The 25,607-nt window shown below is 39.6% G+C and overlaps 2 protein-coding genes and 1 long non-coding RNA gene across 3 annotated transcripts; 1 reads left to right on the forward strand and 2 right to left on the reverse strand.

Moving 5' to 3' along the window:
* Positions 1-325: 325 nt before the first annotated feature.
* Positions 326-20,744, forward strand: tmod4 (tropomodulin 4 (muscle)). Its single transcript, XM_044209525.1, has 10 exons — positions 326-479; positions 9,883-10,058; positions 11,043-11,199; positions 12,855-12,974; positions 17,565-17,657; positions 18,216-18,346; positions 18,740-18,847; positions 19,504-19,647; positions 19,889-20,033; positions 20,310-20,744. Exons 2-10 carry the CDS (start codon positions 9,957-9,959, stop codon positions 20,330-20,332), a joined length of 1,023 nt encoding a protein of 340 aa, XP_044065460.1. The 5' UTR covers positions 326-479; positions 9,883-9,956; the 3' UTR covers positions 20,333-20,744.
* On the reverse strand, positions 1,789-4,028 carry LOC122882294. The gene is made up of 3 exons (XR_006379324.1): positions 3,269-4,028; positions 2,988-3,152; positions 1,789-2,168 (listed from the first exon to the last, which is right to left on the reverse strand). It is a non-coding gene; the product is annotated as an uncharacterized LOC122882294 (long non-coding RNA).
* On the reverse strand, positions 20,566-25,511 carry scnm1 (sodium channel modifier 1). The gene is made up of 8 exons (XM_044209532.1): positions 24,893-25,511; positions 24,633-24,703; positions 24,429-24,517; positions 23,699-23,793; positions 23,370-23,470; positions 23,112-23,260; positions 22,906-23,017; positions 20,566-22,750 (listed from the first exon to the last, which is right to left on the reverse strand). The coding sequence occupies exons 1-8, from the start codon at positions 24,941-24,943 to the stop codon at positions 22,639-22,641; spliced, it is 780 nt and encodes a 259-aa protein (XP_044065467.1). The 5' UTR covers positions 24,944-25,511; the 3' UTR covers positions 20,566-22,638.
* Positions 25,512-25,607: the final 96 nt, after the last annotated feature.

Here is a 25,607-nt window from a genome sequence, read left to right on the forward strand (position 1 = left end):
CTGAAATTTACAATCAAACGGTAAAATATGATCAAACCCACTTTAAGAGCCAGCCACAGAGGTGCAGAGAGTCTGAGAATGAGGCATCTCATTTCCAAGGTACAGCTCAACTCAAACCACTAGATGTCAGCTCTTCTCTTTCTGTTCTCAGCTTTAATTGAATGACTGATGAGCATGAGTTCATGCCACTTCTCTCTCTCTCTCCCTCTCTCTATATATGACTGTCTGACCCCCCCACAGCCAAAATAATAAAATGCTGACTTCTCAAAGTGGCATCCGTCAGTATGCCTGTCTCAGCATAGCAGCCCTGAAGCCAGGAGAGAGAGAGAGGGGGGCAGAGTGAGAGAGACAGAAGAGAGAGAGAGAGAGAGAGAGAGAGAGGGGAGGGGTGGGGGAGAAAAAAAGAGAAACAACTTTCTCTGGTTTCTAACTGCAGGCTCTGCCTTGCCGAGGGGCTTCAGCACTGCGCTTCTGTGAAGGTAGGTGTGAGGCTGCTTCCGTCCGTCTCTGTCGCTCTGTGTGTGTTTTTGGGGGGAGATCCTGCCGGCATGTTGGGGTGATCAGCACTTTAATCTTGTTCTCTGTGTTGCCTGTTTGGGGGACTCCACTTCCTTAAGCCACAGCCTCATGTGTAAGACTGCTGATTTGTCTCTGAGATGGGACAAAGCTGCAGGATGAATGGGGGACATGGGGGACTTGTTGCACAAAAATCTGATGTTTCTGTGCAGACGTTTAGTAACTTGATGCTCAACTGAATTTTCTTTTGTTTTGAGGCTGAAACTCTAAATTTGTGTCACTTTGTGAGAGGCTTCTGCAGAGGGTCAGCCGAAAAATGAAATACTGTCGCTCAAATGAAGCTATCAGTATGGCATGTGGAGGGGTTAAGCCGTCCAATAGCTGTCCATCGCTGTGCAGTTAATTCGTCACAGGGGATTTGAAGATGTTGTCTCAGGGGGCTGTAGAGTTTGGAAACCGGGAAAGAGGGTTTAGTTTGCCCTGCGCCTGCACATCCCCTCCAGTTAAGATCCATTAGTGTCTGACATTTGTATATCTGTCACTGGATTCAACTGTCTTTTGGGGACTGATGCCTTAATTGTGGTAAAAGATGAAGTCGGGCTCTTGCTCTTTGTGTAGATATGACCTTACTGCAGACTCAGCTCAGTTACAGAGTGACACAGTGTGTTGTTTCTCTGATAAAGATGTGGTGCGAAATACACCACCTGCAAACCAACTGTGTGTCTTTAAAAACAATTTCATGTGTTGCTTCTTCATGAGTATCTGCATCAGTGCTCCGCAGCAGTTCCAAACTGGCTGACTTTTCATTTACAAAATACTAAATTAAACTTAAACGTACCTTTTGGAACAAAACTTATGCAGCCAAGGGGTTCCATGGGCTTCAAAATGGTGCTCAGAGACAGTCTCAAGGAGCAACCCAAGCCGGGGAGGATTCACACGACTGGAAGTAGCTGACTTGTGAAGCTAAAATTAAGCTCAGGGCAGATTTGGAATGTTACACTTGGGCGGTAAGACGTGGAGAAGGCGACCTGCGAATGGTGACAAATCTTCTGAGCTGTCGGTGGCAGAATGGCAACTTGCAGCCTGGTCATTTAAAAAAAAAAACAAAAAAAAACCCCTTTCTACTTCTGCAACCATCACACAAACATAGACCTCTACCCGACAAAAAACACAAAGAGCAGTGAAACTGAGAGAAACGACTTCAAAGTTTATTTTCTGCTCCAGTAAAAACAAATGCCCTGGCACAGCAGCACGGTGTAAATCATTCTGGAGCATTTATGAGTGTATAACCTTTGTCACTGTGACATCTAAACCCTTGTAATGGTCTTTGACTTATAAAACACACAGTAACTCCTCAGTGCTGCTTGTCTCAACATAGAGTTACTGGAGCTCCTTAAAAAATGAGGACGATAAGGAATTGTACAAGCGCACTTGCAGTGAATTTTTCCCCAGACTTCCACCAAACTCTCCTACGAAATCATGAAGCTCCAGTCAGTGTGTTCCTCAAATGACTCCATGAGCATTTACTGAAGCTCAAGCCGTGAGATCTCTGAATACTTTGACTGCTGTGACCACAGTGCTTTTGCACATGCTTGTGGAAACTTAACAGATGGTTTGAGATGGAAGGACAAAAGTGCAGCTGCTTTTAGGTCCTGTTGAAGAAAACATTTGCTCCATCAGATTTCTGACATGTTAGCTGTAATTTTTGACGATGGCGCACAGTTACACAGTTTAGGTACAGTCACATTACAATTCCATCCCACGAGTATACTCTGCGCCTCCCATTCACTTCTATTGAAGCCCGCGCAACGGACAAATTCCTGTTTTGTTGTGATGCACCGTGTTTAGAAAATAAGTAATTCTTCTAATGTCGTTTGTCACCGTGTTTAGTACAGCAGACTGTAGCGTTGCTCTCACAGAATGTTTGCAATTTGGGATCGCTCTGATCAATATTTATTTATTACCCACATTGGAACCGTGACCCCGGAACCACAGTCTGAGTCCTGAGAAGATCTCTAATTAGTAATAAGTGAAAACACCTGTACAGGTATGGGTGTCCCATGGGAGTGTGAGGCCTTTAACTCACAGTTGAGCTGTGAATTTGATTTATCTTATAATCAGTTTTCGATCCAGTTCCAAGTTGGTCAAATGAATTAATGAAGTGAAGCTCAGACTCTAACACATTTCTAATTGAATCTGCAGCCGTAGATTTACATTTAATAGGCTTGTCTCTATTGTTGTACAAACTGTACAAAACACCCACTCACTAAAATAGGTCACTGACTAAAGCCTCTCAGTATTAAGTCAGTATTAATTTTGTTTTAAAAACATTCTAGCCACAGAATGAGCCCTAAGGTTTTATATGAATTGAGGCTGGCTGTTCGGTTCTCCGTCCCTTCTTGTGCGTCGTTGTCCTAGATTGTTGTAATCATGACATTCATAACAGCAGAATGCTAAAAGGATTTACTTACTGTTGTGGTAACGATGATAAATTCTGTCCTGACTTGTTAAGAAGAGTCACACGTAGGTAACGTGAATCTGGATCAGAATGTTTCCAACTTGTTCCAGGTCAGAGCTGAAGAAATGTGACTCCACGAGCTTTTTCTGGGGTTGATACGGTTTACAGAACAGTAGACCTGTGCCACATATGAGGGAAAAATCAGACCTGGCACAATTTCAGATGGGGTTTGAATATTTAAAGATAATATACAGTAGCTGTCATTAATCAAACCCAAATAAAATGTAGACATACATTTATAAAAAGTCACAACTCTCATAAAGACAGCAACTGCAGGTGCAGGAGATGGTTGAGATTTGAACTGGAAAAAGAAACGTCCGGAGCCAGCTGGCAGCGGCAGGTGACAGCCACCACTCCTAGTTTGTTTTGGTTCATACAGAAACCCTGCCGGGACTGCTGGGGACAGATGCACATTCACAAACGTAGAGTCTGTTCCGAGTGTGGTCAGAGGCTTCCTGGCATGTGGAACGTGCCAAATTAAATGTCAAAACGAATGAAAACACAATGTTGGGCCTGGTTGTTCGTGCACTTACCAGAGTGCCATTTTCTGTTATCTGCCAAAGTCCTTGCATTTTTTAATATCTTAACTATTTTATATTTTACTGCTGACAACAAATATTGCCTCAGAATTATAAAGTTTTGATCTAATCTGGATTTGTTGTTCTGTGTGCAATACTAGAAGAAGAACTGTACCCCCAAACCAAAGTCAGGATGATCTCTTTTTAAAACTAAATGGAAGATGTTCTTCAGTTCCTTAACTGGCGGGCTGCTGGCACGCAGTTGTCTGAGCCCTCACTCTTAGCTCAAGTGTCAGAAAACAGTCATGTATTTAACTCAACAATAAGCTAGGCTCAAAGGCTTGACTGCAGGCAAATCACATGAGCCTTGTTTGGATGGAGCCCTGGGTCACATTCACCTCTTAAGTCACAGATTGCGCTCTACGTTAAATACAGTAGAAAACAAACAAACAAAAACACAGAGAAACTGTTAGAAAGGGAGCAGAAAGGTTTATGGTCTAGCTGATATTGAGAATTACTCATTTTTAACACTTTCATGACAACATGTCTTAGATTTGGATGGAGATTTTCACAATTTACATAAATCAGAATAGAACTATTAAACTAATAAGTTCAGGTCAGGTTTCAGGCGGGACAGTGAACAATATTGACTGGATGACATGAAATAATTTATAAAAGGCTAATATTGATTTGATAAGATCAGCAAACCGATAACACCTGGTCCTAACAGCCTCAGTCTTCTGCACTAGTTGAACTTCTCTTGATTTTTTTGATTTACACAACCACCTATAGCCACTCGGCCCCAAAAAAGTTTCATAAATGAATCATTTAGAAATCTTAGCATGATGAAATACTATAGAAATACAATATTTTAATAAAAATTACATCATTTGATGCTTTACTATAGCATACAGCAGATCATCAGAGTCTGACTGGTGTAATTGAATGAATAATAAATAAAATAAAGAGTAAATTTCTTTTCTCCTACCGGCCATCACAGGAAGGTCAGAGGTTCACGTTTCCAGGACACTTCAGCTGTGAAGATGCTTGAAGTTTTAAAACAGAAACTTTTGGTTAAAAGTGACCTCACTACTAACAACATCATAAACTGGCATTATGAAAATAGACAGATTATACAAGTATACCATCAAATTGTTTCTTGGTAATTTCATAATAATGAAGGTCATGTAAAGGGCCGAGAAATCTGACTGTTAAGACTTAGAGGCTGTTTTTTTTTTTTTTTTAGCTTGAAGGTGGTAAAGGCTACTGTAGTAAAACCTTTTATCCCAGATAAAAAGCGAGTCTAGGTAGATTTATCCTCCACCTGGTCCTTTGAGCTGCAGCCTCCTTCCCCTCATCCTTTAAATCTCCTCCATCTTCCTCGACACTCAGCTGCGTGATTTGTGTCATTGGCTTTACGCATTAGAGCCACACAGCGTCGAGGAGGAGCTGCCAGGCATACAGGAGCATGTTTTAACAGGTGCTTTTATCGTTTTATTTAGCAAAAGAAGATTTTGCAGAGCTTGCACGTCATATCTATGCCAAGCTTTGCATTTCTATAGTTTATATAAGTAGGTCTACTGTTTGAACTGCATTGGAGTAATTACAGTGTAAAGGCATCATGATACAGTAACTCAGATTTTTCTGCTAATGTGACCTAAATTTAGAAATTGTAAAAATGTTACTTAATCAGTGTGGCTGAAAGCCAAAACATTTTCCTGGCGTTTCTGTCTAAATGGCTGCAGTATCTACATTTGTGCTGGATAGGAAACGTTAAGCCCCTCATCATTTAAACCAAAATAAAACAATTCACATACCAACTGAGTCTTAGCCATGCTGCTACAGCCTCATGCAAGTAATTTGTTGTCTTATACCAATATGGGATTTAGATGTGTATACAAAAATCATGAAAAGTCAGTAATCTCAGATATAAATTCTCAATAATTCTCACAGAATTCTCTACATTTTAAGCTCAGAGAAAAATACTGCAGATCTGAAACATAAACATGCGTACACACATATCAATGTCATTCTTTGATTCATGACAGGTATTGTTTCATCATGTGGGTACAGACAGTGTGTGTGTGTCCTCTCTGTGTAATCCGATCAGTGGCTCCAACCACACTGGCGTTACCTTGAGAAGAACAAGGTTATGGTCACATAGTTTGTCTGTACACAGCACAGAATAGAACAGAGTAGAATCGAATAAAATGTCTAAGTAGCCTAATTGCAAGGTCATTACACATCCTGGAGTACATATGGACAGAACTGTGTAGTTCCACAGTATTTCCATGGCGACCAAGCTTTACTGTTGTCAAGGAAACCTGATCATTTGACTTTATGCTCTACTGTATAAGTCATTGACTTTGTGCAGGAACTTGATCCGTTGACACCACAAACACACCAAGTTACACAAACAAACACGTGTTATCTTGACTCAGTTCGACATTACAGTCAGTTCAGTATATTAAAAGAGCTGCAGTAGAAATGACTTGACCCTGGCAGAAATTGGACCATTAGTATACTGTATTTGCAGGGGGGTGCCAGGTTCGTGGTCAGTACTCATTGCCAGCTATATGAGAAATGTAAACACTAACTTTTCAATCTGTACTCTTGTCTCGGAACACAAAGTATTCAAAATATATAATTTCAAGACAGAAATTAAACAATAAAGCGGTACTCAAGTGGAAATCCACCCTAAATAGAATGTAGGTAAGCTACGTTATCTCTATTATATTGTACAGCACAGAGACAGGTTGTAGTCCTGATCAACATTTGGAAGCCTTACATTCAAATGAACTTGATTTGAATGGAAAATTTCAAACAAAACTTTTGACTCACAAAGCCAGTCACCAATTCGATGTCAGTGGATCGTCTTGGAAAAGCGCGATCTGATGATATCATGAATTCAAGTCTTGATGCTCTCATATTGAGCTTAGATTGATTTTATTTAATGTATATGTTCATATACATTAATTATCTTGCAGAATAATTGGAATAGCACAAAGTAAATTCTGTTGCAGTGTATATTTTTCCCTTTAAAGTCCAATGGAAATTAAATTACATGTTTTTTCTGCTGTAGCAGAAATTACTGTCTCGTGCTCTCATTTGCAAAAAAAAATCAGTAATCAAAGGAAATTTATATTGAAAAAATGTTTTGTTTTAATTTTAGCACCTTCTGTCTGTGCATTAACCAGTCACAAAGCTGATGTGTCTCTGTCAGTGTAGACTGAGACCTTCTTTGCAAATGGACAATTAAACCATTTCATTTTAAACAGTGTTTGCATAAAGCCGTTACCTTTCTATCATTGACGGTCACCCTGACAAACAGCCTGACACATCACATAAAGACCCCCGGGTTTAAAACTAGTGATGGCCAAAGCAGTTCTTTTCAGTGTACTGAATCAGTTCATTAAAAAGATTTGTTCAAAGATTTTGTTCACTAAATCGCTCAGTGCTTGACGCTCAGGGCTTACGTTCACTGTGTGCGTTCAGTAAACGAATCACCGAACATGCAGCGCTCCCTCGCAGTGAAAGGATCCGAGACCCGTTTTTTCATATTGCAGGTTTCACCGCGCATTGTAAACTATGAAAGGTGGTGAGATTTAAAAAGAAATTCAGGGATTGTCAAAAGTAACCTAGCTAATTTTAAATGTATTCAAAATCTCATGAGTACAGATGCAGCCATGTTGTTTATGCACTCTTTATGAAACTATCCCATCTCTCATATTGTTTGTAAAACAGACACAACCAGAGCTACACAGCCTAATGAAACCTCTATGCTTGATTCAAAGTGTTAACTCATAGTCCTTCAGAACTAACGTTTCCCATTACTCAACGCTCTGATGAACAAGGCTGGTCTGTTGTGCTGGCTCTCTGTATATTATCTCTGCACCAATTAAAGAACACTTTCAAAATGTATTCCTGTAAAAATCATTTGGATGGATAGGAGTGGTGGCATTTTACGCAACCGAATGCTTCCATTGACATGATGGGTATCGAATGAAGTACTCTATTGGTATCCGCATCACTTTAAGGGTACTGGTATCGTAATTTTTTAAATGATATCTAGCCCTACTGCTAACAAACATCTGTATCCCCTCATAAACTACAGCTACCAGCCCAAGTTTGTTTACATTGTGCCTCTGATACATGTATCTCCAAAGACCTTTTTTTCTTCCTTTCAATAATAAAAAATATTATTTAAAAATCACTTTTAACATTACAGTATTTAGTACAGCAGTGTGTTACCATTTCATGAAAGTTAATAATGGCCTATGATACTAAATATCCCTTTAATTAATCCCTGAGCATAAACGTGATTATATACTTATCCAGAAATCTGCCTGCTGTGAAATACTTGAACTCTTGTTGCCATCACAGATCACAGATGTTAATGGTTTCTGACGTTATACAAGAAGACTGGCTGAACGAAACCACATTCTGTGACCTGAACTGTGGTGGGTTTTCTTCTCTGGCCAAGTTGGGATGAAATTTGGACTGAAAATGAAAACATTGGACCTCACAAACCTGATAGCTGCATTACTCATACTTTGACCCAGAGTTATCTGGTGGTATTTCCTAGTTTGAGGGCCCTGCTGTGTAGTTTGAACTTGTTGCTCTTTGCTGTATCAGAGACTGTTTGTCGTTACATGTTTGTGTGTCAGTGCTTTTTCATCACTGGGTGCAGATATGTTTCGGGCGTGTCCACTACTGTATGAACGAGTGTCCGTCAATGATAAATAAGAGATTGCACTTTCCAGCCCTCTCTCCATTCTGCTATTCTTAGTTTCTGTGTGGTGAGCTAAGGGTTTAAAGTTACAAAGACTTTGCTCTCTCTCTTTCCCTTTCTTCACTTCTCTGCCACGCTCAACCGCTTTGCCTTTCAAACTGCAGGGCATCACTGGGTGGTTATTCACATCTTGTGTGTTTTTAAGGTGAAAATGAAGCTTATGTAAGCGTGTGACCTGGAGGCTGGTGCATCACATTTATACATACTCTGCCCTCCTGAGTATTGCAGATTTATTACTGGAAATGCGTCTATTATTATCATCATCACATTTTTGAAGCGCTCTGGATAGGGCAGCCGATAAGCTCAATGAAGATCATGAAACTGTTTGGCAAGGACAGTGTTTCCCAAAGTGCGGGGCAGGGGATCCCCTGGAGCCCTGACAGAGAGATTTATAATTTTGTCAAATAGAAAACCTGGGGCGCCCTGGTACCCGAGGGTACGGGCGCCGCCACGACCCCCACGAGTCACATATGCATTATATGCTTCCGAGTAATGAGCGCTGTATGCAAATGCTGCTTTTGACCGTCTGTTTCTGCGTCACACCATGTGATATGAGATACAAGATTATACAACAAATAGTGTATGTTACGATACGATGTAATACTGAAACAAATATGATACAATATGATGCGCATACTATATGAAATGAAATAATACAATACAATATGCTACTGTATGATACAATAAGGATCCAATATAAAATTAAACATTATGATTTGATACTGTATAATACTATTTAATGAAAAATAATAGTACAATATGATATAAGATATGAATCAATATTACATGACACTGTACAATATGATACGATATGATACTGTGTATTGTACAATACCATGCAATACTGTACAATGAAATACGATACAATGAGATTATTGCTTTACAATATAGTACAATATGATACTGTATGTTATACAAAATAGGATACAATATGATATGAACATAATATTACATTATACAATAAAATGGTGTATATTATACCATGTGATATACGAAATAACAAATATTATACATTGCTGTAAATTTTAGGATGATACAATACTATACCTTAAGATACTATTTGGAAGTGTAGAATATGATCTGATACAATACTCACACAATATGAATATAAACAAAACAAAACAAAACAAAACAGTGCTGTACAATACAATATGTACTATACTTTAAAATGCAATGCGATAATGCCTCATCTCATTTTTGTCAATCAACAAGTTCCACAGTTTGTCAAAAGCAAACTTTTTCACTATTTATATAAAACTGCATTATAGTGTATACCATGAAAACATACTGACAAAGTACTGGGTCACAAGTTGTGATGAAGTTTGATTCAAATAAAATACTTTCCTTCCATTCTTTCAGTTAAAGTTAAGTCAACTTTATTTACACTAAAATGAGGTTGGGTTACAGATTCAGTAAAATCCTACAGCTCTTTATGAGCATGATGCTTTGCACATCAAACCAAAGACACTTAGACCAAAAGAAAAACCAACAAAAACCCTCACTGTGATTCAACCCCCCTCTCCTCCCTTCTCTCACAGTGCCCTTCACCCAGGGGTGTGCAGCGGTGTGTATGAGTGAGTGTGTGTGTATGTGAGCCGGAGCCTCAGGAGCCATGTCGGACCCCAGGGACATCGATGAGGATGCCATCCTCAAGGGCCTCAGTGCCGAGGAGCTGGATCAGCTGGAGTATGAGCTGCAGGAGCTGGACCCCGAGGTATGGGGCAACGCTTGATTTGTCTTAACCTGCCAGGTGGTCGGCTTCCGATCACTTTCTCCTCTGCCACAAAGCCTAGGTGGTCAGATCTGGTGCCTGAGGCCCACAAGTCCTGCAGGTTTTTGTTCCAGCCAGGTGGCTAATCAGTCTGGTCTGTATCTACCTTACATCAGGTGTAGCTTGTAAACTGTCAGCAAAACAAAAACCTGCAGGATACAGGACAACAAAGATGAGAGGCGCATTCAGTTCCACTTGTCTTTCCTTCAGTGAGCCCAGCAGCGATTAAATGTGTTACATACAAGAAATGAGCAGCAAGAGAACAAGGTCAAAAGATCAACTGAAGTAAGAAATCAAGCGGCCCCCTCAACCAGTAAAAGCAAGTGATACCATAACAAACTTTCCCAAATTGAAATAATAAAAGAAAATGCTTCAGGCCTTTATGTCTTTTGAAAACAGCCTGTCTACAGTGCACCAAGTAAATGAACACTGACACTGAAAGCAGAAGACCATTACATTTTAGATGTTCTTGCACACATCAAGTCTCAGTAACATATGTGTGTGTTTTGTCATGGTTCCTTCTCAGTTTTCATTTCAAATGTAACTTTTGTAGTCAGGGTGCATGCATGCTCTCCATTGTGGGACACATTTAATGGAAGCAAGCATTTCTACAGCTGCTGAAGGAAGAAAAACAGGGAAATTAGGGAAGATGTTACTACTCTTGTTTCATAAATTGGATAAAAAATTCACTTTAATTCATGCCTTGTGGGTATTAAAGTTTACAGTCAGTAATTAAAGAATGAAAATTCTGTACATTGATTTAGAAAGGAATGTATTAGCTGGCTGTAGCAGATAATTTGATATGTCTAAAACTTTGAGCATTTCTACTCACTCAGTCCATCCACTGAAATAACAACAAATCCATTCTCCCATGTTCTCTAGTCTTAATGTCACATCAACACAACATTTGATCTCTTGTTCTCCCAGAATGCCATGCTGCCTGCTGGCTTCCGGCAGCGTGACCAGACAAAGAAGAGCCCAACGGGTCCATTTGACCGTGACGCCCTGCAGCAGCACTTGGAGAAGCAGGCCCTGGAGCACGAGGACAGGGAGGACCTGGTGCCCTTCACTGGGGAGAAGAAAGGTGGGGGGAGCAGGCGTCCTGGCTGAGGAACTCTGCTAGATACACTGCCACAAAAGATTCAGTTTAAGTCATCTAATTTTTATGTAACAATGCAGAAAAAATAGTTCTCTTGTAATTATAAACCACAAATTTGGGGTCTAACAGGGAAACGTGACATCCCCAACACTAGAATTTCAGAAGGTATTAAAGATGAACTTAAACCTCAAAGTGAAACACAAACTGTCTCTTAAAAGTGAGAAAGCACTGTGTCCATTCAAAGCTGGTCACTGGCATTAGAGGGTTTTCTCTCTTTTCTCGTTGGTTTTATCTCGAAAAAGACATCACTGGCCAGACAGAATGGTTACTGGGCCTTAAAAACTCAATATTTTCATACAGTTACGTTGTTCACTATTAAGTGACACCATGTAAATCAAATATTTTCTTTAAGATTAATGAGAAATTAAACAAAAATATATAAATATAATGTCACAAGTTTTCAGTGAAGTTTGCTGCTATGAAGAACTTTTTCAAAGTGACAATATCATGAAGGAAAACCTCAACATCCAATAATGTCAACAAAGTTATATTGTCATATTGCAGTCAGCTGCACTTTCACACCCACATGGCACATTTTAATTTTTTTTAGGAAACGTTTTTTTTACAGCAATTCTTATACTGTAAACATGTACACATGGATGCAGAATAGAGGACATGATATTAAGGAAATTAGAATTTTTTAATTGTTCACAGTCAGACAGAGAAGGTCAACGTTTCCATTCATCTGTCACGTCAAGCACAGTAAAAGCTGCTGCATGTGTCTCCATCACATGATCCTATCATGGGAAAAGGAGATATTCCCCCAGTTTATTTTAACCAGACCACACTCTGCATTGATAAACATCACCAGAGGTTAATAGCACATACACTGGATATATAGCATGGTTACAATAGCATATTCACACACAGTTCATGCAAAGACCTACATTTCCATAGACTTTTTTCCTTGTTCCTCAGACAGCTGTAGGTGTTTGTACTATGCGATGCACCACTGCACAGCAGCTCAGGCTTTTAGTTTCAGGTCTGTGTGGGGTTTTTGTAGCTCACTGAGTTTTGGGGTCATTTCCATCATAGTCCCACATGTCCAGACCTACACCGGGAAATAATTTAGCTGAGAATATTTGTACTGTTGTTCCTGTACAACTCAACTAATAAATGGAAACCAACAATACAACAGGCATATCTATGTCATGTCTTAAATTAGTTTTTGTTGTGATTCACAACTGAAATTGTGAAGATGAATGAGAATAGCACAATCTAGGCTCCAGTGGAAAACTGAGTTTATTAGAGCTGGTCCGTGATAAGCCCTGTCTTATCCCCGGTTGGGAAACATGATCTGAACAGAGCTTTTACCAAAACAGAGACACATTTACGGTTTAAAACATTCAGACCGAAGAAACCCTATTAAGATTTAAAAAAAGAAAAAACAGTGGAAAATTTGGTTGCAGACTGATGTATAAATACACACAAACATCAGATAGGTGTGTATACACACTGTCTGACTCTTAATTCTTTCTTTCTCTCCTCCTACTTGAGTCTCATCTCATCTCTGATTGCCCCTCTGCCTTTTTCCTCTGGTTTCATCTCCGAACTCATGTATTCTTTCTTTCTATCTCCAGGAAGGGCCTTCGTGCCGAAGAAAGCACCGGAGATCCCTAAGCACGAGCAGGTGATCCTGGAGCCGGAGCTGGAGGAGGCTCTGAAAAATGCCACTGACGCAGAGATGTGTGATATTGCAGGTTAGACAAACACTATAACTATTACAACGACTGGTAGTAGTAGCCACAGCAGCAGTAGTTCTCTATCCATCAATTCATCCATTTTGTAAACGGAGTATCCTGCGTTGGTCGCCAGTCAAACATACACTTCTACCGCGCGGCTTTGTTAACTATGCCTTTTTCACAGCAGACAACACAGGTTTAAGTAATAACATAATGAATTGCTGAATTGCAAAGCATTAATTGCTGGACTGCAGCCATCATTAATGTTATTGGTTCCTGCTTTTTCTGCTATGACAAGTCAAAATGTCTGTAGGTGTGCGAATATGATTCATTTGGGAATGATAAAGAAACAAGAGTGATCTGATGCTAGCAAGGCTACCAAGATTCAGGTTAGCAAAATTTATTCAGAGAGCAAAACAACATGTAAAGTACAAGATAGAGAGAATTTTGACAGGGAAGAAAAGAAAAAACTGGTGATTCTCTTCAAGCAAAAACATATCGAGTTTAGTGTCAGTCTTCCAGGTGAGCCTTGTGTCTTTTGTGTGTAAAAACTCGCAGTTTGGGCAAAGTTTAAATACAGTTTTTATTTGCACAACAGAAAATTGAAAAGAAACTTGCAGTTCATGTTCTTGGCAATGTTATTTCAATTAAACTGTATTTGTCTCCTTTTGTTAGTAGTTTCCCCAATATTATTATTATTTATTATTATATTAAAATGCAATCACTTTATGTGTCAAGGGAGGCATGCCATTCTTTTCAGCTTCCGAAGGGGGACATGACAGAAAACAAATCTGTGAATCACTGATCTAGATCATCTGAGAGATGGGGGAAAGAAATTGCTGGGTTAACCCCATGTCTCAGACTGTTGCCCGTAGCAACAGACCAGTATCTCACCTCCATAATATCAGAACAGCAATGTTCCAGCTGTGATGAAGTCCAGGTTTGATTGTGACACTTTGATTTGACTGACTATAGGCCTTTTTCACGACAGACTAACAACTGACTTGTCAAAGCAGGAAAAGCACATGTGAAACAAATTTCGGTAACGATTGCTCTGTTCCATCAAGTGTCCCATTACGCCATGCCAGTGAGCCAGCATACGCAATACCAGGACCCTGGAACTACAGCTCATCTAAATGGACAGCAGTCACTCTTAATGTTATCAATTACACATCTGTTTCCTGCTATGACATGCATAAATGTCTGCTGTGAAAAAGGTCTATTCTTCCTATGATGTCATCTGTTTGTCCTCAGTGTTTCCCGCCAGCAGGTGCTTATTAAGACATACATAGCACAGTGTGATCTCAGTTTTTCATCACGGTGGCTCTGACCCACATAGTTCGATTATACAGACCCAGTTATCTCTCTTCTGTTTGCTTCATACTGTTTCCCTCAACACTGAGACAACTCAGTAGTCCCAGGCTAACAGACATGGCCAGACATGCGATGGGGTCCAATTCCCCACGCTCAGCAACACAAAAATAAATAAGCCTGGCCTCAGGCCACCAAAGGAAGGGTGGGGTGGACATGGGGATGGTGGGGCCAAAGATACTGTATCTGTTTAAAACAGACCAGTGGGAAGCTCCTGTGTTTACAGATTGACAAGCCACAGTTTTTCATGTTTCCTGAAGCTCAAAATCATTTTTACTGCAGCTTAGAATCAACAGTGTAATGTGAGAAGTCTTGTGGGAGTCTTTTGGAAATCGTTCTTTATTTAAATATGACTTCATTTAAGATTTGTAGATTTTACATTTTATTAAAGTACTGTAATGATGGTTTTAAAGTAGTAGTAGCTATAGTAGTCATTCCTCAATCACCAACATTACAAGCCAACACGAGAAAGGATAAGTAAGGTAGCTGACTGGACTCCAGATGAAAATTAGCCATTTAACTAAATCTGACAATAATAAAAAAATAAGTGTTCACTAAGCCCTGTTCCCATCAGTCACGGCACATATGCAGTTTACATGATGGTAATGATAATGATGGCAGATTTACCAATCAAAATTCATTTCTGAAACAATGGATCCTTGATTTCAGACAAAGGTAGAGAAATATTTTGCTGTCTGAAATGACAACTATTGCTGGCAAAATGTTATCAGTTGTAGATAGCTAGCTAATTAAGTTAGTATTAATGATTGCTCCATGTTTTGGTTGAAAATGTTGTCTCTGGTTGACTTAATAATATTTCCAACTGACTTAAACTGAATCATAAAACGTGTTTTCTTCATTGAGTGTGATCCTTTGAAACCCTGAAAACCTGGCCACACTTCTCTGACAGGCCAAACAGGCAGGCAGGCATCCAGAAAGGCAGAGCAGGGGAGCCTGTTTGTCCGGCTCCATCAGCCTGTCAGAGAGACCGCCGTTTTAACCCTGGATGGAGTCCAGATGAGGATTAAACCTCAGTTAGCCTCTTTGAGTCTTTTGTTTGGGCTTTTTGGCAAACAGAATAAAAGGGGATGAATAGCTTGGCCCACCCGCTTCATGAGCTCAGAGGGAGAATGGTCCAACAAGTCACCCTGGTGACTTAATTTTCACGTTCTTATTTCTATTAACACATGGCTATATTGAGCTTTTTATTTATCTGCAGTCTAGTTTGTGCTATAACGCTACCGTGGGTTATTCTCAGGGCCAAACCGGATGACATGGGGGTGTTTATGATCGGTAACGCGCCCCCGACCCCCCCCTCCCGAAAGCAGGCAGCTGTCTCCCTGGCCTCCCTCTCCTCACAAGGCCCTTCCCATGGTTCCCCACACCGGGACAGGAGGCTGGTGGGTGGGAACGTGGAGTGAGGGGGGAGGGGAGGGGAGAGGGGGGTTGCTGTCACAGCAGTTGGCATGTGACACAGTTTGGCAGGTTACAACCTGACAACAGGAGCAAGAAAAGAAACAGCAGGTCTGCCTCCTCCTGGTCATAAACAGTAACAACAGGAGAACAAGAGCAAACTGTCAGTATTATCTGTTCAGTGAAGGTGATGTGGAAGATATTTTATATTTATTGATTTATATTTTCTCTCTGGGTGTAAGTGTAAAAATGATATTCTATATGCATAGATTCTTTATGAGTAATATAGCCTTGTAGAACTTGTTTTAAGAGTTTTATCAAGAGACATTCTGAAGAACTTATTCTGTTTTCTTTCAATACATTGTCACTGAATCTCCAAACCAATGAAACTACAGTGTATACAAGTTAAAATATATCACTACCTGGCAGATAATTTAGCTGGAAAGTAACTAAGTACATTTATCCAAGTACAGTACTAAGTGCAATTTTGAGGTGCATACTTGAGTATTTTTCAGAGGGAAATGTTGTACTTTTTTCTTCACATTACCACATTTATCTGACAGTTACTTCTAACATTACACATTCAGATTTTACATGCAAAACATATGATCTGCTCATAAAATATGATGCAGTGCTATAGATTAAACCATCTTGTCCTCTCTGCATGTTATCTTTGCATCTCAGCAGCAACTGTAGGGACAGCTTGCTAACCCACAACCTAGCTAACGTAGTTACATTACTCGCTGTGTTGTTGTTCGCTCTGTATCATGGTGTTTGTCATGGTGTTGGATTTCTCCAGAATCGCATACCCCACCTTTAAGTACATTGTGTTGATAATACTGTACTGTTACTTGCATGCATTTTTCAATATCGAACTTTTAATTGCAATAGAGTATTTTTACACCAAGGTATTGCTACTTTTACTTAGGCAAAGGAGTACCTCTTCCATCATGGCTGATTATTAGATTAAAAGAGTTGTTCAGAGAATTTCTTTGAGCAATACTATGTATTTTTAGGGGCAATTATAAAGTAAGAATTTGACTTTCTGCTCTCTTGGTTCAGATGTCACATACTGTAGAAGTCATATTCTACCTATATATAAACAGAGCCAGACATAAGAAATAGTTCTGTATCATATGTAATGAAAATGCACCAAAAATGTACAGAAAGCATCCAAGCCTTAATTTTTCCCAGCTCACTCTCTATGGACCAACGCCAAACTTATATCTGATGACATCACAACACTGATTCTTGTCTCGCTGATGTCTTGAAAAGGAAGTTGTTCATGTTCATAAATATAGATTGGATGTCTAAGACTCTAGCAGTATACTCCTTCCCTAAAATATCTGTGGTTTTCTAACACTGAACACTCACTATCAGCTAGAATAACACTGAGAAAGATAGAGGCCCACCCCCTCACCCTGAAATGTGAAATGTTGTGTATAAATGTGAGGTATCATTTCTTCCTCTGGGCCCCTGGAAACTGTGAGATTACAGCCAGTGACTGAGTTTCCTGCTGATCTCAGACAACAATATCTTTTTCTCATCAAAACAGACACAGAGTAGAGCCACACATGAGACGAGGGACCCCCTAACTGGGCCTGTTTTTGTTTTGGACTCAGAACTGGGTCCGAATCAGAAACATGTTATTTGCAAATGCAGCAATGCACATGGATTTGTCTTGGGGATATCAGTGCAGGGACACAGCAACAGCACAGGCTGTGACAAAAGCACAAACCAGGACATACAGTATGATCCTATTCAAATATCGCAGGTATTTTTTTTAATCTTGTATTCACAGCAACTGTTTTCCTGTACTTGCAGCCATCCTTGGAATGTACACGCTGATGAGCAACAAGCAGTACTACGATGCTCTGGGCACCACAGGCACGATCGCCAACACAGAGGGCATCAACAGTACGTATGAAATCTTTTTTTTTCAATTGGTAAAGATATTTTAAAAAACTAATATTGAAAGTCATAAGAAGATAAGTTGAAAAGTAAACTGCTGGTCAGATTCAAATCAAACGATGATGCATTTGAGAAGTTGAAAAAAATATCTTTATGTTCCTCAAAGTAAGGTATCATAAAAAGCATTGTTTTGATACCCGTATTGTATTGGAACTGGTATCAGATATTTCAAATGATACCCATTCCGTGACTTCAAAATGCTGAACAGGAACTGATTGGAAGTTGCTGTAAATAAACTAAATAATGAAGAGAAAAACTAAAAAATCAAAGGCAAACAAAGCGTTCTTTTTGCAGCCTGAGGAAGGCTGCAACATGTTGAGGTTATTGTTATCTTTGACATTATGTATGTGTCATTTAAATGAAGGAAGTTTCAAAGACTTTCTTAAAGTTTACAGGTCCATTACAATCCATGAAAAGATATTTCTCTTAGAGACACTGAACATAACATATTGCATGTCACTACGCCACTCTGTGGCCTAAGCTGTGACGTTGCGTCTCCTACAGGCGTAGTGAAAGCAGATCCATTCAAGATCTTCCCCGATGAGCCACCCAACACCACCAACGTGGAGGAAACCCTGGAGAGAATCCACAACAACGACAGCAGCCTGACTGAAGTCAACCTCAACAACATCAAGGTCAGCTGAACGTGAAAAAAATTGTGACGTTAAAAAGTTTCGGAAAATGACCAGTGTATTGCTTCAGTTCATCAGAAATACAAATATCAGCTTCTGCATCAAAGTGAACCATGCAGCTGAACTTCACAGATTTCCCAAATCTCTTTCCAAAAGTACACAGTTTTACTTTTTGCTGTTCACAGCCTCTCTGAAAGTCACTCTTTACCATGTGCAATTACAACTCTACACCAGACGCCTTGTTAACAGATATTCCTAGTGGGAGTTATTCAGCTCAAATCAGCTGCTGTATTGATCATTTGGAGTGTAAATCCTCCAGTCCATCCTTGAGTCTCAGCAGTACTTGGTTGAGAACCCGACCTCATAAAGGTGATGTCCCCTCTGTCTGTGCTGCAGGACATTCCCATCCCAACACTGAAAGAGATCTTTGAGGCCATGAAGGGAAACTCTCACGTGGAGTTTCTGAGCATTGCTGCGACGCGTAGCAACGACCCTGTGGCCTATGTGAGTACAATATGAAATGACTGAAATGAATTTTTTTTTTATTGCAACCAGACAGCTGTCAAATGCTACATATTTTCTATTGTATACATATTCTTAGAGCCACTGATGTCATACATAGACATTTAAACCTTGCAAGCAGATACTTTTCTGCATCTTTGTCATTTAGTCATTAGTTCCCTTAAGCAAGAGTTACAGTAAGAATTTGATGTCATATTGAATATTTGAGTATTGAACCCATAATCCCCTCCATCCTAAAATAAAGGAAATGTTAATTTGTGGTAACATTGTATCAAAGGATCAATCAACACTAAAGTCACACAGGGCTGAAAACTGCTCTCTATAGGGTGAAACTTTCAAGCACGTCGCTTCTGGCCATAACATGACCGAACTTTTTAAACCTGCACATACCACCGTATGTGTGATTCTGATCCTAATTTAAGATAAATTAAAGGAGTCCAGGGTTCTCTACAAAAGGATGGCAATATAGAAGTTCTCAGTTTCTCAGTTCATTAGGAAACATTTGGGAGATTCAAGGTTTTCACTGGGCAATGAAAATGTATGTATGAACGTGATCATTTTTTAACATGTAGTTAAGCACTAAACAAAACAATCCCAATCTGCGCATACGTGTGTGTGTGTGTGTGTGTGTGTACCAGGCATGTGCTGAGATGCTGCAGGAGAACACCAGCTTGCAGAGTCTTAATATCGAGTCCAACTTCATCACATCAGACGGCATGATGGCAATCATCAAAGCTATGGCCAACAATGCCACTCTGGTGGAGTTCAAGATTGACAACCAGGTTTGAAACGCGTAACTGAAACTATGGATGTACTGTGCATCTCACTGCAGTGACTGATGGGTAACACATAGGCGACCAATCAGATTGAATGTGTTTTGAGTTGTAACACTTGTACCCGTGTTCCACGTGTTAGCTAGGCGTTGTAGCCAAAATGATTTTCTTACTCATCTTGTCCGAGTCAGCGTCATTTCCCTAAAATGTTGGAGATCTCTTTTTGAATCTCCTCTTCTCTCTGGTACAGAGGCAGAAGTTGGGAGACTCAGTTGAGATGGAGATCGCCTCCATGTTGGAGAACAACTCCAGCATCCTCAAATTCGGCTACCACTTCACCCAGCAGGGGCCCCGCGCCAGAGCTGCCATGGCCATCACACGAAACAACGACATGAGTGAGTCACTGCATGCTCAGAAAATCATTCTAAATGTCCATGTAGAAATATGGAAAGATTGGAGTAAATATTTTAGGTACACTGGGCAAGATTAGTGTGTAAAGTCCAGCTGAAATCAAAATGTGGGGAAGAGTGGCTGCCCTTAGATGCCATTTAAATGTAGACTAAAATACAGATGGCTTAATTTTTAGGGCTAATAAAAATCTTGAGCCACCATCTTTTTGATTACTGTTGTTTGTGTAGTGTTTTCTTATCTCATCTTTCTTCTCTCTGCAGTTCGCCAGCAGAGATTAAGATGAAAGTAACAAGGAGCAAACAGAACAACAAGCACTTCAGCCCCTTGGAGCCTGAAAACAGACTGCCGCCGATCCCCTCCTGCCAGCTTCCTCAGTGTGGCGCCACAGAGTTGAATGAATCCTCCCAAATGAAGCGTTGTGCATGGTGCAACCCACCTAACATCCATGTCCAACCATTTCATTTCATTTACCGCAACCGGCTTTTTGTAGACTGCTGAATTCATCATAAAGGCATGTATAGGTCACAAGCAAAATGTGAAGTGTCTTTTATTTTGTGCTTTTAGTTTGTGCATCGCCAACATCATCCCAAACAAAAGGTTAACTCTTTTCATTCATGAAAACATTTTCAGTGTGGTGCTATCTGTGGGAGGAAAACAAACTGTAAATACTTTAAATAAAAATATATATTCAAGTATTTTTTGTAAATGTTTGGCAAGTTTAATTTTATTGTTTCTACACCTTATCTGGACATGAGTATATTGGATATATGAATAGTATTTTCAACAAATATTGGTTTAAATGCACCAAAGCAGCACATAGTTTGGTGCATTTAAGAATCTACAGCTGAAACTGGACAGCATTGTTTTGCAGAAGCATGAACTTTTAATTGTGTCATATTAATCTGTATTAGATCCAGGGATACTGGAAATACAGGATTTCAACCCAAAATGAGATGTTGACAATGTGACAGCAATTCTACAGCAAATTGTGGAACTTTGTCAACAGGTCCATCATTTACAACATCATAACATTATTAATCTACAGAGTCTATGGTGAACTTTAAGTGATAATATCCCCCCAAGATTGACATATACCGCAGCACGTTAGGGACGAACCCTTCATGTTAAGAATCACAGCGCTTTGATCCCTTAAAGTCGCTCCTGATCCTCTGACTTCCCTCAAGCACCTGAGCTATTTTTACCCCACACAGCCTGATGGGAAACGTAACCTAGTCCACTGGGCTTGAGTTACCTTGTTCCAAATATAAGGAACCAACTTTAAGAGGGTTGCACCCGTGTGCACCCACAGAGATTTATGAACAGAAACAGCTGCTAACCTCTGAGGATTTTGACAGCATTGCTGGGGTTCCTGCACTACCTCCCCTCATTTCTTTAACCTATATTTTTATTTCTTTAAAGCGCTGTGACTTAATGTCAAGTTTGACATGACCACCAGATTTTTAGACTTCTCAAAGGTCAGATTTTTAAAGTCACGCAGACTTCAATGACATTTGGCATATTAAAATGATTTAAAGTCAGCGTTGCCTCGCCACAAGCTCTTCTGAGGGTTTATCTTCCCTTTGATCACTGTTTCACAGTAAAACACAGGTGTATTTTTGGATTGTCATGCTGGGTGCCATCAATGCTGTGACAGACTGTTACCATATTGTGTTTCATTTGTTGGATTTTTTTTTGTCAAATTTGCACCAGAGGACTGTGTAAGTTGTAACACTGGAATGGCAGACATGATATTAAAGGTAATCAGAATTTAAATATCTATAAATTTGTCTTCAAAGCATATTACAAGTGTTTACATGTCATACTGCCAAGTATCCACAATGAGTAAGAAAGATCTTCAACATATTAAGTGCTTCCCCATGTGGTGGGGACACTCTGAGCTCCAAAATAATGAAGCGAGAGTGCTTTTGACGCATATTAGCAGTTTCGACAGAAACTAACCCATGTTAAGTCCCTCTGCCCCCGCCCACTGACCCTGATGGTGTTATCCAATTTAAACCAACTGTGCTGAACGAACACCCTGTGAAGAATGCTAACCGGTGGCTTCACTAACCAGATTAGCAATAAATACAGCCTATCTGCTGCTGATTTATAGTAAAGCTGACTGAGGATTAGTCCTACCAGAGGGGAGATGGCACCCAATGGAAAGGGGTAAAATACATAACAAAGGGCAATGAAAATAGTCTCACTCATCCTGTAGGCTACAAGACACATTCAGCTGAAAAGTCAAGTGTTTGTTCAGCTTTCAGTGCTGCTCTTCTGATGCTGAAGGGTCCATGAACAAGACATAAGGCTGATGATGGGGAGGATAACGTGGGTCAGCTGTTGCTGCTGATGATTACTGGTGACTAGCAGTCTATTTTTACAACTAAAGAGTGACGCCCAAGATAACACAGGTGCTGTAGAATCAGCACAGGAAAAACATGGAATTCAATGAAAGGTTGATGCATGATACAAATTTGTTTAAGAAAGTCCTTACACATGGAGCTCCGGCTGTTACAAACAGCACCATGGCTACTGAATGTACCACTGTGGTACGAGTTCATCTGTGTTTTCCCAAAGTTAGTCCTCTCAGTGACTTGTAGGTAGGGGGGCAAGCGAAGGAGGCTCCTCCTCATCAGAATCAAACTCCACATTTGAATCTTTAACCCACTGGCCGCTCCGGTCTTGCAACCACCCCTCACTAAGAGAAAGACGAAGCAAGATGAAATGCACTGAAAACCATGAGGTTGGTACAGTCAAATATACTGAACTGACATCTAGTAGTGATAATGCACAATTTCAGCCAGGTATGCTTAGCCTTACTTCAAACAAAAAAACAAACAAACTGTCCTGTACCTTTTTAGTTTGAGGTAGTGTTCCAGCTCTCTCCTCCTCTGGGCTGTTATAGGCTCTGCCTCCTGTGTCACAGCAGCCTGAGATCCTTTTATGTCTTCTGATGGATCATCAGCTACAGAAGACAACACGTGTCCTTATTAAAGCACAGTCAGGGTTTTCTTCAACACAGAATCTGAAAATAAAAGATATCCTATGACAGACTTTACCTGCTGTGCAGCCACTAGGACTGCTTTGTGATAAATTGTTTGAAACTTCAGTTTTCCGACATGCTTTTTCTTGTTCAGATGCAGTTTTGCTGGAAGAGTTGTCACTGGGATCTGAGCCGATGCTCAATGGTCCTTTTTCAGATTTCGTACTTATAAATAATGACAGATTTATGTTTAAAATTGTGTTTTTCCTTCATTCCTTTGCAGAGATATAAAATATAAGTGGGAATTTGTATATTAAATAGCCACCTCACTCACCTGGTTTTTCTATGGCAGCTGTTGTATGGTACAGTCATCAATAAAGCGTGATGTGTAAGCTTCCGTGTTTGTGCCAGTAAAGGGGCTGAACAGGAGGGTTCCTAAAAACACAACAAAACACTGCATGTGGAATTGTAAAAGTGTCTCAAATGCCACTGGGAGCTTACTCAGAAGTCAAGTGTTTCTTTTCCAGAAACAACAGAACAGAAACAACTTTTCTGTACAACTACACGTATCGAGAGATTCTGAAAAGTTTGCTTAGGCAATGACTGAACAGCAACTTGACAGAGCAAACACGCCTTATGCTCATAACTGTTCTAATTACCAACCTGTCTTCTGTCTTCGGTCTGGACATAGTTTTCATGTTGCCTTTTTGATATTTCATTCTTCAACTGTGCTTTCTTGCCATAGAATGATTTTAATCCTGAAGAAATACAACATAAAAAAAGAATAATGTTTATTTTCTAAACCATTTGTAATTACTTTAAGATGCACAGTGTATCTGGAAAGTATTCACAGCGCTTCACTTTTTCCAATTCATCATTTTCCTCAAAATTCTACAAACAATACCCCATAATGACAATGTGAAAGAAATTTGTTTGAAATCTTTGCAAATGTATTAAAAATAAAAAATCCCATGTACAGTATTCACAGCCTGAAAAAGACTTGAAGCTGTAATTGGTGCCAAAGGTGCTTCAACAAAGTATTGCGCAAAGGCCGTGAATACTTACATGTGATGTTTTTCGTTTTTTATTTTTAATAAATTTGCAAAAATTTCAAACAAACTTCTTTCACGTTGTCATTATGGGGAAAATAATGAATTTAATCCATTTTGGAATAAGGCTGTAACATAACAAAATGTGGAAAAAGTGAAGCGCTGTGAATACTTTCCGGATGCACTGTGTATATACAGATTTTACACCTTAAATACCCCAGAATACAAGACTGTCTACTGAGAAAGTTCCAGTAGATAATCTTAGGAAAGACAAATCACAAAATAACTCCTGGAATGAACTAAACATCATAAATACAAGTGACTCTTAGCATTAAATGTCTCACCTTCCAGATGCCTTTTTCCGTTTCTGTGGACTGTCAGCATATCAACTGTATCAAACACAGGACGGTAGGAGCACACAAGGCAAGTGTATCTAGAAACCGAATGAGCAGGTTGAATTTCAACTAAGAGCCTTTCACAACCTCAAGTTACAAGATTTTCTTTCCCAAGCATATATCAGTGTTTTTTTTTTTTAAATTTCATCTCACCTCCCATTTTTCATAAGCGCTGCTTCATCTTCTGGAATAAAATTAGACAGAAGATCTGCCACACGCCGTTTCTGAAACACAAGACAGCGACGTTGGCCTGCAATTAGATTGATTCTTTCATCGTTTCCTAATGTTGCCAGCTTCAAACAGCCAAGCTGGCTACAGTTAGCTAGCAGGATGCTAACAATAACAGTTGTATGGTTAGTGTAATCTAAGCTAAAGTCTCTTCTAGAAAAGTAAAAAAAATAATAAACTGTTACCTTCAGGATGTTCAACTGACTCTTGTCATCACCATCCCTTTTAAAAGACATAACGTTACTTATTACGGTTGATTATCTGAAACAGATAACAGTAACATGTAAATTGACTATTATTATTTTTTCTTCTTCTTCTTCTTCTTCTTCTTCTTCTTCTTCTTCTTCTTCTTCTTCTTCGTAAAGTTTAATGGCGGTTGGCAATCAACGTTATGGCGCATTACCGCCACCAACTGGAATGGAGAGTGGATCGGGACAAACTATACATTCACTAATGATTAAATAAAAGAAAATAACAAACACACCATAGTTATATTCTCTTATCAAATTTGTTCTCCTAAGATAATGAAAAAAAACAACAGATAACACTTCTTTCTAGAACTTCTTTGTAAAAGATCACGTAAATCAAACCCCATCTTTATTTCCTTAAGGTTCAGTGTCGGTTCTCTTCTCTCAGCATCATATTTTGGACAGTAAATCATAACATTCATAACATGCTCTAAAGTTTCTTCTTGATCACAGAATGCACATCTTCCCGTATTATGTTTTCCTATTTTACACAATGTACTGTTTAATCCTGTGTGACCAAAACCTGACAAGCTACTTCACGACAACGACAAGCTAAATCCTGATAGCAACGTTGCGTTCCCAGTCAAAGGGGGAAATGGGAAATACGAGTTTCCAATTTTAATAATATCGTTCAGCTCAGTTTTTAGGCGAA

Source organism: Siniperca chuatsi, linkage group LG9, assembly GCF_020085105.1.
Source record: "Siniperca chuatsi isolate FFG_IHB_CAS linkage group LG9, ASM2008510v1, whole genome shotgun sequence".
In the NCBI taxonomy this organism is placed as follows: Eukaryota; Metazoa; Chordata; class Actinopteri; order Centrarchiformes; family Sinipercidae; genus Siniperca; species Siniperca chuatsi.

Excerpts from the sequence above, each read along its gene's own strand:
- tmod4 (XM_044209525.1), top strand. The coding sequence starts at position 9,957 with ATGTCGGACCCCAGGGACATCGATGAGGATGCCATCCTCAAGGGCCTC. Across the intron at positions 12,975-17,564 it reads AGAGATGTGTGATATTGCAG|CCATCCTTGGAATGTACACG; the intron begins GTTAGACAAACA and ends CTGTACTTGCAG. Across the intron at positions 18,347-18,739 it reads TCAACCTCAACAACATCAAG|GACATTCCCATCCCAACACT; the intron begins GTCAGCTGAACG and ends TCTGTGCTGCAG.
- scnm1 (XM_044209532.1), bottom strand. The coding sequence starts at position 24,943 with ATGTCTTTTAAAAGGGATGGTGATGACAAGAGTCAGTTGAACATCCTG. Across the intron at positions 24,704-24,892 it reads GTCAGTTGAACATCCTGAAG|AAACGGCGTGTGGCAGATCT; the intron begins GTAACAGTTTAT and ends CTTGTGTTTCAG. Across the intron at positions 23,471-23,698 it reads AGACCGAAGACAGAAGACAG|GAACCCTCCTGTTCAGCCCC; the intron begins GTTGGTAATTAG and ends TTGTGTTTTTAG.